Source organism: Siniperca chuatsi, linkage group LG16 (genome assembly GCF_020085105.1).
Source record: "Siniperca chuatsi isolate FFG_IHB_CAS linkage group LG16, ASM2008510v1, whole genome shotgun sequence".
NCBI lineage: Eukaryota > Metazoa > Chordata > Actinopteri > Centrarchiformes > Sinipercidae > Siniperca > Siniperca chuatsi.
Genome location: NC_058057.1, coordinates 1781542 through 1794130, shown reverse-complemented (window position 1 = coordinate 1794130; position 12589 = coordinate 1781542). Strand labels below are relative to the sequence as shown.

The following is a 12589-nucleotide window of genomic DNA, read 5'->3' as shown; positions in this document are numbered from 1 at the left end:
TTCTCAGTTCAACACGTCGGTTTTACCTTGCAAATGCTAGTTGGCAGCTTTTTAGTATGCAAGTTCCTAACTTGACCTTTGACCTCTTTAGTATTATTTCATCCAGAAATGTTCTGCAAATAAGATGAATCCAGTAACTGGAGTTATTACAGCATTTCTAAATATTCTCAGCCAACCATTTTAAAGTATTACTGTTGTTTTATAGTAATGATTGTTGGACATGGAAGGAATTACATTAACACTTTTGGGAGCAGTAACATATACTCATGAACCTCCTTCAGGATATTATGGCTTGTATATGGAATACTGAATAATGGATGACTAATATTTACTGTACTACATACAGCACATATGAACATCTTTCCCACTTGGTGGCACTAAAACACACAACATTTTATTACAATAAAGTCAATACACAAAGACTGGACACGCTCTTGAATTTGTTATCATAATTTTTAATATCATCTCAAGTACATCAAATGTAGAAATCTAATAGTCATACATCCAAACAACAGTGACACATGTCAACAGATTAAAATGCAGTTTAGCGTTCCACTGAAAGAAAGGTGCATGCACCACTTTTCTGTTTCGAACTCCCTCAATCAACTGGACTGTTTCTCCCCATCATATCATGTGACACAGGATTCATTTATTGACTCATAAATGTGGGTTTGGTCCACTCCTGGACAGATGTTTGGCGCTGAGCTCATATTCATGGCAATATCCTGGACTATATATGAAAACTACAGCAGGATACAATCAAAAAAACAAAACAACCCAAAACATTATCACAAAATGAAGGCACAGCCCAAGCAGAGGAGTCATCTCGACTTCAGTGCTTATGGGGTTGTTGTTGTTTTTGGAATGCATAACAGGAAGAATTCTTGTGGATGGGAGAAAGAATATCATAATAAATATTGTTCAAAACAATATTTATTGTCGCTGGAAATTACTAAGTGCCATGCTTTTCTTTCTACCTTATCCAGAACTGTATTATAGTGCAGACCAAACGGATTGACTGTTAAAAGGCCACTAATCAATCGAACGAACATGTTTCACACTTGTAGAGGACCTCAAGTTGATATTTTTGTCATTAAAATCAAAATAATTCTTCACTCACTATCTAAGCTGCTTTACACCAACTGATGGCTTCAGTCAGATTCTTTCAATAGCAGGACTACTGAGGACTGACGTCATTGTGCTTTATTAGGTGTGTTAGTGTTCATTAGTTTCACAGTGCTCCACCCAGTCTGGGTTCATAAAGGGCATCTTTAACAGCAATAATATCAATAACATGTCAGCTCTTGAATTGTGTTCCCTCACATTATAAAGGGGGTTTATCTGTGTATCACTGAGGTAACATTACAGGCACACACTTCAAGTAATTTCAGGTATGAAGGAGAAGGATTCAATACTATGCAATCATAAATATATGATTGATTTAAAAGTAGTTCACTAGGAACCATTAAAATGTTTTGAAAAATGACTGTGGAGGCTATGGGATGTAGCACTGAAACGTGAGCGGTTTGAAATGCTGTCGAAGGCAGAGGATGCTCTAAAACTGCTATCACATCTGAGAGAGGACTGCTACGTTTCCAGTTCTGCCTGCCATTCACAAAACAAAAAACATTTTATGGTTCTTGCATATAGAATTCCACATTCCAGCTCATGAAATGTGTGCAAGCTTTACGTGAAATTACAAAAATATACAAATTTGATCTCAAACATATCTTCTGTTGGTAAAAAAAAAAAAAAACCAAACCAAAATCTGAACAATTCATATTCTATATGCTTTGGATGAATCGAGGTATTTCTGAGTATCGGGATGGTGGTACAGACATGTTGGTTCTGTAATGCACTAGTGCTTACATGGGTTTAAAAGGGCTCAACATTCCATCAAACGGGACCTACTGCTTTCAAGAGTCCGTAATCCTAATAAATAAATGAGACACGCTAAGCTGCTGCTCTTCTGCTGCTCATCTGTCACCTTGATTTTCTGGCATGTACTTAAAATACAACTGCAACTCCAGCAAACTCATTTGAGCCGGAAAACGTAAGGCAGCTGACACATGGGTGTGTTAGTTTGCTGACTGTTTAAATGAGATGTCGGTAAACATTTGTATAAATGTACTTCATGTGGACTCTCCATAAACTGTTGAAAACTCTTTGGAAAGTTGGCAGACTGGTTTGGCCATTACATTGAACAAACATATTATGTCACATGACAAAACATGACAATGGAGTCCATTATCAAGAGCACAGTACGGACTCAAAACATTGTACACACAACAGCTCTCTTACACAACGACAATGGACGACTTAAAATGCTAAAATGGTGACGGTCAAGAATTCTATGATTCCAAAAATCATGACAATGATGATAATATTCAAACTACCCACAATTACGCAAATCAATCACATACTGGCACTGACAACCTGAATTTAAAAAAAGACGGGCACTTACAAAGATGTTTAAAATACAAATACAAAATTACCAGAGATGACCGAATCACCTTTATCTTCAAATATAATCGAGCTACTGCGTAACAGAACTCAAGTAGGTCCATCTGAAAGGTCCAAGATGGCTTCTCTATGCAATTCAGCGCAGTGCTGCACTTTATTCGGGGCAGTCATATCAGACGGGAGCAGGCGTAAGCACATGCGGGTTCTGTGTGGATGTACAGTAACAGGGCCAGGCGAGCCGCTACTGTAAAACAGAAAGCTAATGAAACACCACGAGTTACGAGCTGCCAACACATCCCACATTAACACCAGCTCATCAACAGACCTCGGTCAGGTCTGTGAGGCACTTTGTAGACTTCCTGGGGTTTTGTGTGACCAACATATCCGGACAGTTAACAATGCTTAGGACATGTTCACTGTGACTGTGAACACAATGGAAAACTGCACAACGGTGGATTTCAAGAACACAAACATTTCAGTTTTGATGACTGAAGATTTTAAAAGACTATCTTAATACAATACTCACATGACTCATGTGCATTGGAAGAGTTATTGGTTGCTGTACTCATTTTTTATTTGCATACCAGCCAAGAAGTAACCAATGACAACATAACAGCATGTAAGTTGTATTAAGAGCAACACGAAAATATTCTTTAAGCAAGACGTCTTATTTTTGACAAGATCATCTCACATAAATATCATGTCATCATCTTTAAGAGGAAAGGAAGTTTGGTCTCTTTCTACCATTGTGCGTTTTCAGTTGAACAGAACACAGAGGATGTGTCCTTCATCACACCCTATTTACTTATAAAGTGCACTATATCTACTGTCTCCCATTTTATTTGAGTGTAAAAATGATATACTATATAGTGCCCTCAAAAATTCCAACAATGGAACAAAAAAAGTACTTTATGCTAGCAATCCCACAATACTTGGGATTTTATAGATGCAAAAATTAGCAGTTGTGTGACACAACAGCCGTCAGTGATGCAAAATGATGATTTCTAACTGTCCAAAATGTGATTTACTGTTCTCTATAAAGTAAACTAATGAGTGTGTATTATATAGTGAGTAGTGAATGAGTGAACGATGGCAACTTGTAAGGGATTTGTTGCACATCGCATGTACACAAGTGCTCAAATGACAGCAAACAGTGGATAATAACCTCCTTCATCCACTGTTGGTAGGAACATGGTGGTGGCAGTTAAGGACTCACTTTGCTCCATCTAATTTAACTGCCACCACGAGACGCCATCTCTGCTCTCATCTGAACACAGCTTTGCTTTCGTGGACTCAGGATTTAGACTTGTATAGTAGCAGCTAGAAGGCGACTATCAGTATTAAACCAAGGCCATGTAAAGACACTACATTATCACAGTAGCACAGACCTGTCATGCCTTCCACTGAAGCTCAGTCTCTCTTTTCTTTTTATATTATATTCTCTCATACATATTCTGGGATGTTATGGTTCCATCTTCTCTACAAAAATAACACATTTTACATCTTGTATCTTTTAACTACCTGATTCTTTTGTCAAACTGAGTGACTGGATCCAGTCACAGTGGAGCAGCTCATTGTGCATGAGAGCGACCCACTATTACCTTCAAACAGCACACAGCTGAGCAGACCCGCAGTGTGTGCACCCAGGAGTCAGCTAACGGAGACCAACCGACTCATTTCTTCTTTGATGCTGCCATTTGGGCTTTCAATGCACAGTTCCAGTTGAAAAGCTGATTTCTAGTTGTTTTTGTTTTTTTGAGATTTTTTTTTTTTTTTGCAGATACCAACAAAACACTCTCCCCCCCCACAGATACCGAAGTCCATAAGCCTTTTCTATAAACTGATTATGTCATTGGAAAACACCAACACCCAAACTTGGTACTGTAGATCTAATGGATATTCTTTTTAGTGATGGACTTCATATTTGATCCGTCTTTTGCTGCACCCCCCCCCAAGAAACTGGATAGTACAGTAGCTGGGGTTGGGTGTGTTATATATGTAGGAGAAAAAAGGATCACAAGGCCGTCTCCTGAACCGTGTGAGCCGTCAGTTGGCACGAGGGCAGAGCGATCCTTGATTCCAAGTCTTCCTCCTCTGTTTGTGCTCTGTCACTCTCAGCCTCTTTGTCTTCTGTGGCTGTGTCCTCTTTGCAGTAAGCTGCTCCGTTGCTGTCTTTCTTGGCCATCTGATAAGGCTGTATGTTTATTTCTTTGGGCTGGTCAACAAGGACAACAGGATACTGAAGACTCAGGTAAACAAAAGAGGAAAACACAAAAAGGAGTACAGAGTGTAAATATGCCGTTACCTTGTGAGACAGAGGAGTGACACAGCAGAGCTTCTCTCTGTAGCGCTCAGGCAGAACGAAGAGCAGTGTGCCCAGGACTGGAAATACTGTGCCGGGGGTCAGATCCTTCTCCTTCATAGGTCCTAACATGTTGACAGATACATGAACAGGACAACAATTTATCTTTGATTATTTTAGCCTGAGGTATCCAAACAGGGCGGCATATTCATTTCAGTGGCAATAAGGTCATTGTTAATTGTTAGTGTGTACCTGTTAGCAGGCTGACTAGCAGTCCCACCACCACCACAGTGGTCGAGTTGTGAGCACTGTACCACATGTAGGACAACGAGTAGAGCGCCTCTACACCCGTCGGCCTAAAGGAGGGGTGAAACAAAGAAGAAGGTGAAAGACAAAGCGACGTTAGATCTAGCTGATGACAAAATATTTCTTCATTATCTATCATTACGTGACTGAACATCTGCAGTCTCTCTCTGTAGTGTTCAGTGAAAGTAATGGAGCAAACACCTACCTATTTGTTGTAGGGGTTCATGTGTTACCTTGGCTTTGCTGTGGTGGCGCTGATCAGTGTAGTCATGACAGTGGTGGTCATGTTGTCAAACAGGGGCAGAGCCGTGGTGTTGAGTGGTGGCACTGGGGTGGGACCAGACATACGCATCACAAAGCTGCCAATGCCGATCCAGAAGGCCATGGCAAGGCCTGCTACTAACCCAACCACTGCACCCTGAGGAGGTAACAGAGGACAGGAGGACGGATGGGTTTGCAGTCATGTTTGTAACTGTGTGTCACTGCAGTGGGATGTGAAATGTTTTGGGAGATAATTCACAGGAGACAGAAGCACATGAGTATGGAGACAGAATAAAATCACAAATTTAAGGACTCACTATAGGGTTTGCCCAGGGAAAGAACATTCCCAGACAGAAGAGGCCCAGCAGAGGACCACCCACCATCCCGAAGATGCTGAAGGCAGCCTGAAGGCACAGAGGAGGGCAGGGCAGTGCAATGAGCGACTCTTTTCTTCAGTTGCCGATAATGTGTGTACTAGTTACCTGCACCGAACAGCTGCATAATCATGATTTTTCTATATCAAATACATTTAAAGACACATGGATACATTTTTTACTGCACACTTCCTTACAAACATATTTTAGAATGTGTCACTGTTCCAATTAACTTTTCTTCATGTGCAACACAGACCATGCGAACAGTGTGATACCTGCAGCACAGATCCCATTAGAGAGGCGAGGTAGGCCATAGCCAGACACACCAGGCCATAGGCCAAAGCTGTGGACAAAGAAATATTTAGTGGTCACACCTGCTACATCTGCCAGCTTACTGTTAGCAGCAAGTTATATACTTCACTAAGTGTGTACTAAGTTAAGCATGTGAGAGTAATACTACTTGTTTCTAATAACAGTATGCTTTGCTAAACAATAACAATATCAGGTTTGTTTGTAAGAGAACACTGTATCTAGCAGTACCCCCCCCCCAACAAAAAACAAAGCATACATTTCTTTGGAAACACAGGAAGAAAATATAATTATAGCACTTGTCTTACCGAGTCCCTTGGACAGCATCGTGGCTTTAGCTTCTGTCATGTTTGGAAAATGAGGTTTAATCAGGTCCTCCATGGTTACTGTTGCTAGGGAGTTAAAGGCTGATGAGATGGTGCTGGAGGAAGACAAGAAAACAGGATCGAATGAATAACTGGGATTTTGCAGCACATTATATGGCTGTCAGTACAGCACAGGCCTGGACGCTGTGGCATCAGGAACTTTCTGAAAGTGATAAATGCCATCATTTCATGTCCAGCTGATGGTGGAAAATGCACTCTAGGGCAACACAGTGAGATTTCCCATTACATTTCAAAAGGAGGAGATGTAAAGCGATACTGATAATAGACGTACCAATAATTTATGACTTATTATTTATCACCTCTTGCTGCATGTCCAAGAGCACAGATTACCTATATGCATGCAAAAGTCGGAAAATGGACTGAATAAGAGTAAAATTTAGGGTAAGACCATAAAATTAAGGATGCACTGAAATAAGAGAATGATATGGGAAACTGTCATGGTTGATCCCACGCTGTGCTAAAAGTGGACTGAGGGAAAAAAGAGCAACCACACACACACACACACACACACACACACCAGTAAATGAAATGGACAATACTGCCCTACAAAGGCATGCAGTAACTACATATTTGGTCAAAATTGAGTAGTAACCTGTGTCCGACTTCGAAAAAAAAAAAAGAAAAAAAAAAAAAAGAAGCTATGCCATAGAAATGTGTAATTTCCAAGAAAGCTTTTAAATTTGCAGTAACAACAAAACGGACCTAAAAACCAAGCCAAACGCAGTATCTGTCCTTGGGCTGTGTAGTTACTGCACTCTCTGCCACTGCTAGACAGCTACAGTAAGAGGGCTATATCAAGTGAAAGCTAGTTTGTGAGATAGCCGTGGCTGGCTTTAGCTAAAACGAAAGCTAAGTTTAATTATGGATTTCCCCTCGTTATCTGTAAATGAAAAATATTAATTTTTGATTAACTGACATTTTGGTTATTCAGTCTGCTATTCCACATAATTAAATAAGGCAGCAACTAAATAAATTCCTGATGGAGAAGAAAAACAAAACAGCAAAACACTTGCTAAAGGAGCTAGCTTAGCAGATCTCAGTAGCTGCCATTTGATCTCGTGAATTTCCTATGGTTTGGTGGCTCTCTCTCTCTCTCTCTCTTATATATATATATATATATATATATATATATATATATATATATATATATATATATATATATATATATATATATATATATAAAAAAGAGAGAGAGATAGTACTATGAATGACAGATAGAAGCTTAACTAAACACAGAAACACTTGCTTCCTATAAGCTATGGACTGTAAATAATAATAATCAAAATAAAGCTAATTTTCTTAAACTAAGGATCAGAAAGCTGAGAACATTTTGTTGGTAGATACTGCAGTTTCTGAGTATTCAGTGAAGATTATCCAAAGTCAGAGTGCAGTACCTGCATTGTTTAGGTATTGCGTGGGTTCTGTGGTAATGATTTTTTAGGGTAAAATAATCTGCCTAAAAAAGACACAAAATGAAAGCATTCCAACCTTTTCATCTGTTTTACAGTTTGCCGTCCAGCCTGAAAACCTTCGACACTTTTTTCTCAGCTTCACTGCTCCTGTAGTTACTGATCTGTGCCTTTGTAGGACAGGACAGCTCTTTGATACTCAGCACATAAATAATCTAGTCTGTCAACCAGGCATGTTATTGCCAGGGTTTAGTATTTTAGGATTGACTGGGATTAAACCAAGGATTATAAATTACTCAGATCAACTAAATAACCTAACAATATTCTATGAAAAGCAAGTAGTAGAAGTTTAACAGCTGTAGGACAAGTAGTGAATCAGCTTCATACCTGGGTTGTAACCAACTACCTGCAATACAGCAAGCAAGCCTTCAACAGTGGACGATCCTTTACTTCCAAGTTTTCTCGGGTCATTTACCTGAGAGCTCCACTGAAGAGACAGGCCACAAACAGTCCTGCGAGCCCGGGCAGATCCCTGAACACATCCATCACAAAGTACAGAACCATCTGCACAAAAAAACTAAACATTAGGATGCACCTCCAGAGGCAAGAATAACAAAGGCACTGGAACAACCTGCGCCAAGAAGTCAGGCTGTCTGAGTCAGTCTCTTCTCAGAACACATTTTGATCAGAAACCCTGATCTTACCTGAGCTGTCTGTTTATTTTATTTCTCTCTCTGTGAAGCACTTTGTACTTTTTGGTAAGTGCTCTATATATAAAATGTATTATTATTATTTATTATTATATTCACTATAATCTGGGGAACCATGAAGGCAAATTAGTGTTCACCTGGTCATTAGTTTTGACGTAGCCCTTGTCCAGGGGGCTGTCCTCTCCGTAGCGAGCAAACATGACCAGTCCCATCAGACAACCTAAACACAAGACAATCTGCTGGCATGGGAAAACTACGTAGCAGGACCTGGAAGGACATGAGAAGTGAGGACAAACTGTTATAAACCGTCCAGGGCCATGAAAAAAATACCGTCAACAATGGAGAGAAGATGACCGACATTATAAGGGTACACATGAAAAATAATGTTTAAAAGGAAAGTAACAAAAATACAGTAGAATACTTAAGTAAGACAATACTTACAAATTAACAGCCTGTTTTTTTAGATAGCAACTGCAGTTTGACTTGGTTCTGCTCAATGGGTTTTACATTAAGTGTTTTTCACTTAATATGGGTTAATACCAAGCATCAACCTCCGGGGCTGAAGAATGAAGCCAACACGAAGTGCCAAAAACTGCAGTTCTTCGAATGGCCACTTGAGGCTGCCACCAAAAGCGTGTCAATCCCCGCAGAGCCCCATGTTAAAATGCCCAACTTTACAGCAGAAATAAACATGTTTACAGCCTGCTACAAAAAAATGGTTTTGGTCTCTATAGCTAATCTCCCCCTTCATGACAACTGTGAGGGGGGTGAATTTTTTATTTAAACTCACCCGTTTAAATTATATTAAGGCTTAAAGTTGTGCATAATTAAGGACGTGGCCGCTTTGAGTGACAGGTGGGTGTCCTCTCAGGCTAGCTGCTAGGTGGCTTCAGCAACCAGGCTTCATTCAGCCCGCCTCAGCTCTCCCCCTCTTTGCCCATTTTTGGATCAGCCAGAGTCAGGAGCCGGAGCCGCCGGGAACTGACCGCTTAGAGCTTCACAACGGCTCTTCAGAAACCTACGTCACGGACACTCCGTCCATGTTTTATATAGTCTATGGTTAATACTCTATGATCAAAAACACACATACCGTACAGTCTCTGCCTCATGTTATTTTAAAACATTACTGGGTTAGCCAAGCATGTTGTGAGACATTGATGGTACTCACATGATGGCCTCTTTCTCCGTGCGAGAACTGAGGTATCTCTGGACCTGGGCCTGGTTGACCCCGTACAGAGCCAACATCAGGAAGACTCCTCCCACGCCCAGCGTCCAGAAGGTGTGTCGCTCCAGAGGGTCAGGGTTCAGGCTACGCAGGGAGTGAATACATGTGTGTGAAAACTGAAAGGAGCAGTGTTTCTTAGCCAGATTCTCTGGCCCTACCTTTATGCACTACAACACGTAAAGGGAATGAGGAATATTTAATTCTACTGCACTTCAAATATGCCGGCTACTCACTCTAGTCCAGCTATGCGGCTGCCATTGACTGCTTTCCTCCACACCTCTGCTATGCCCCCTGCCTGACTGGCCCCCACCACAATGACTGCCAGCTGGCCTGCAAACATCACCACCGTCTGGAACACATCGGTCCAGATCACCGCCTTCAGACCCCCCTGGGACACAGGAGTAGTGGATTCACTTTAAATCCCATAATGATCAACATTATGCAAACAACTATCTGTAGAGGTGTGCATGGATCAGAGCCTTGACATACTGAAAACAAATGGAACGAGTGACATCTATGTTGATGAAATCAACACTGCCTGGGGAAAGCTTTAGAGACTCACCAGAGCAGTATATATAGTGCACACCAATCCCATGGCCAACACGGCCCCCCATAGGTGAAAACCTGTCACTGCAAGTGAACAGATTCAGAGCATTACCAAACACTGCACAACCAGTTACTCAGTTATTCAGGTGAACATTGCATAACTACAACATGCTCTATATTCAGTACCATCAGTTACTCTGGGCTCCTGTTGGTGTCAAATGCGGTGTGATGGATCCTGTGGTAAAATATGACAAAAAATATGCTACTCTTACCTGCATTGAGTGCCAAGGCTGGAGCATACAGGACCACCCCCATATAAATGACCTGCAGAAGAAGAGACAAAACACTGCAGAACAGGAAGACTCACAAACACAGGTGAACTCAGAGGTCCTGTTTTGGAGCTAGCTGACTCACATGTCAGAAAAAACCCTGCTTAACTGGGAAATGTGACTTTAGAGGGGGTCAGCGTTTTTAGAAAATACATTTGGAAAGACGGATCTACCTGTGACCTCGAGATAGTTTAATAACACAACACGAGTAAATAATTAAATGTTGTTTTAGTGTAATCATTTGCTGATGAAAAGGCAAAGTAGCCTTTGAGCAACCCACCATCAATCCCTGTTCATACACATTTATGAATTCATTTTGGGGAGTTGACTATTGTGTTGATTTGCTTTGAGAATAGAAAGTCATCAATTCATGGCATTGCTGAACACTGTTAATGCTTTTATTGGAGATAAAATATAGATGCTGTTAACCTCAAAGGAAACACAAACCTTAATAAAAGTTTTACAAGGGTCAATGTGACATTTTCAGGGCCTACGTTTCAGGCAGGCTGTAATATAATTGGCCAATGAATGCATTCTTATTTCTAAATTATCAACTGCCGTTTCACATCTAATCATGGCACTCAAAAAAAACAAAAACATTTTCTGGATTTCTAATCAAATAACTGGTGATGCCTTGAGCCAAAAAAGTTAGGAGGATAAAACCAAACAGAGGTAAAGATTTTTTCATTTTATTGTCAAGCATAAAACTGTCTTTAGAAGATGATTGCCTTTCTTACTTAATGTCTTACTATCTCACAGGATGACTGTAGTTGCCAACTTGCTGAACTAAACGGCAACTTGCAATAAAATAATTTTACATAATTTTCTGTGTCAAATGATTGATGTCTTTACTAAGAAGCCATTTGGGTGGAATCAAGTCCAGGAAGGTGGTCATTTTAGCAAAACTGCCAATTCGATCCCTGATTCCTGCAGTGTTGACATAAAGGCCGGAAACTAATGTACAAAGAAAGTATGATGCAGACAAAGATACCATCTGAAAGATGAAGGTCACAGTCCCACATATGCGAACCGTCTTGTTAAAGCGCAGCTCCAGATACTGTCGAGGGGAGAAAATGTCAAAGAAAAAAAAAGATAAAACAAAATCAAAAGGCTGATTAAAATATCATCTCAGAGTCATTCTGTGATATATGGTCAGTGCTGTGGATGTTTATTCTCAGGAAAGAACGGTCAGTTTAGATCCACATTACCAAAGCCCAGATTTTTAAATTAGAACTCATTCTTTGTTTACAGGACGTTACTGATGTACTGTTCTCTGGCAAATGAGAGAAACAGCCAGTCTGGCTGTAGATAAAGACCCTTTAAAGATGTTCAGTCTGGAGACAAGAACAGTTGTTTCTGCTGAAGGTTAACACGTCAAGGATAAGAAGTTAGGAGGTCAGATAAGAACGTTAAGCTCTGAGATCATACTTGAGAAAGACAGCTGGTAGGAGCAGGAGAAAAGTGTTGATAGAGTGTAAAACAGAAATATGGGGAGGAAAGAGGACATTACAATTAAGAAATGTTTGAGAAAATCCATTAACAGGTCATAAATCCACCATAGCGGTACGGTCATGTCAAACTATGTGTGCATGTTGTGTGTTAATTCTCTGCTTGTGTGTACCTCATAAGCGCTGGACAGCCGCAGTCTGTAGAAGACTGGTATGAAAACATGAGCTGGGATGAGCAGGCCCAAGAAGTAGGAGCAGCCCAGGAACCAGTACTGAGTTCCAAAGGTGTACACCTCAGACGGAGCACCCAGGATGGCCACAGCTGACTGGAAAGTGGCCAGCAGGGACAGAGACACAGGCAGGCAGCTCATGGAGCGGTCAGCCATCAGGAACTCCTATGACAAACAAAACGTTGGTGTCAGACATAAAAAAAAAAAAAACAAAACAAAAAAAAACCCCCAACAACCTAAAAACTCCAGTTTTGTGACCCTTGAAAGCTTAACATTGACCCTTAAAGGGTG

General features: G+C 40.6%; 1 protein-coding gene across 20 annotated transcripts in view; it reads right to left on the bottom strand.

Annotated features, from left to right (window-relative positions):
- Window positions 1–434: 434 nt before the first annotated feature.
- Window positions 435–12589, bottom strand: part of slc5a6a (solute carrier family 5 member 6a) — a 28940-nt gene continuing 16785 nt past the window's right edge. For all 20 annotated transcript variants that reach the window (XM_044168573.1, XM_044168576.1, XM_044168581.1 and 17 more), the window contains 15 exons: window positions 12242–12463; window positions 11612–11677; window positions 10564–10615; window positions 10308–10375; window positions 9979–10133; window positions 9689–9829; window positions 8658–8787; window positions 8286–8374; window positions 6324–6436; window positions 5982–6049; window positions 5650–5736; window positions 5305–5489; window positions 5018–5121; window positions 4769–4890; window positions 435–4678 (listed from right to left, as the gene is read on the bottom strand). In XM_044168573.1, the coding sequence (XP_044024508.1) occupies window positions 4478–4678; window positions 4769–4890; window positions 5018–5121; window positions 5305–5489; window positions 5650–5736; window positions 5982–6049; window positions 6324–6436; window positions 8286–8374; window positions 8658–8787; window positions 9689–9829; window positions 9979–10133; window positions 10308–10375; window positions 10564–10615; window positions 11612–11677; window positions 12242–12463 (1803 nt within the window). In that variant the 3' untranslated portion in view covers window positions 435–4477. The remainder of the gene's footprint in view (window positions 4679–4768; window positions 4891–5017; window positions 5122–5304; window positions 5490–5649; window positions 5737–5981; window positions 6050–6323; window positions 6437–8285; window positions 8375–8657; window positions 8788–9688; window positions 9830–9978; window positions 10134–10307; window positions 10376–10563; window positions 10616–11611; window positions 11678–12241; window positions 12464–12589) is intronic.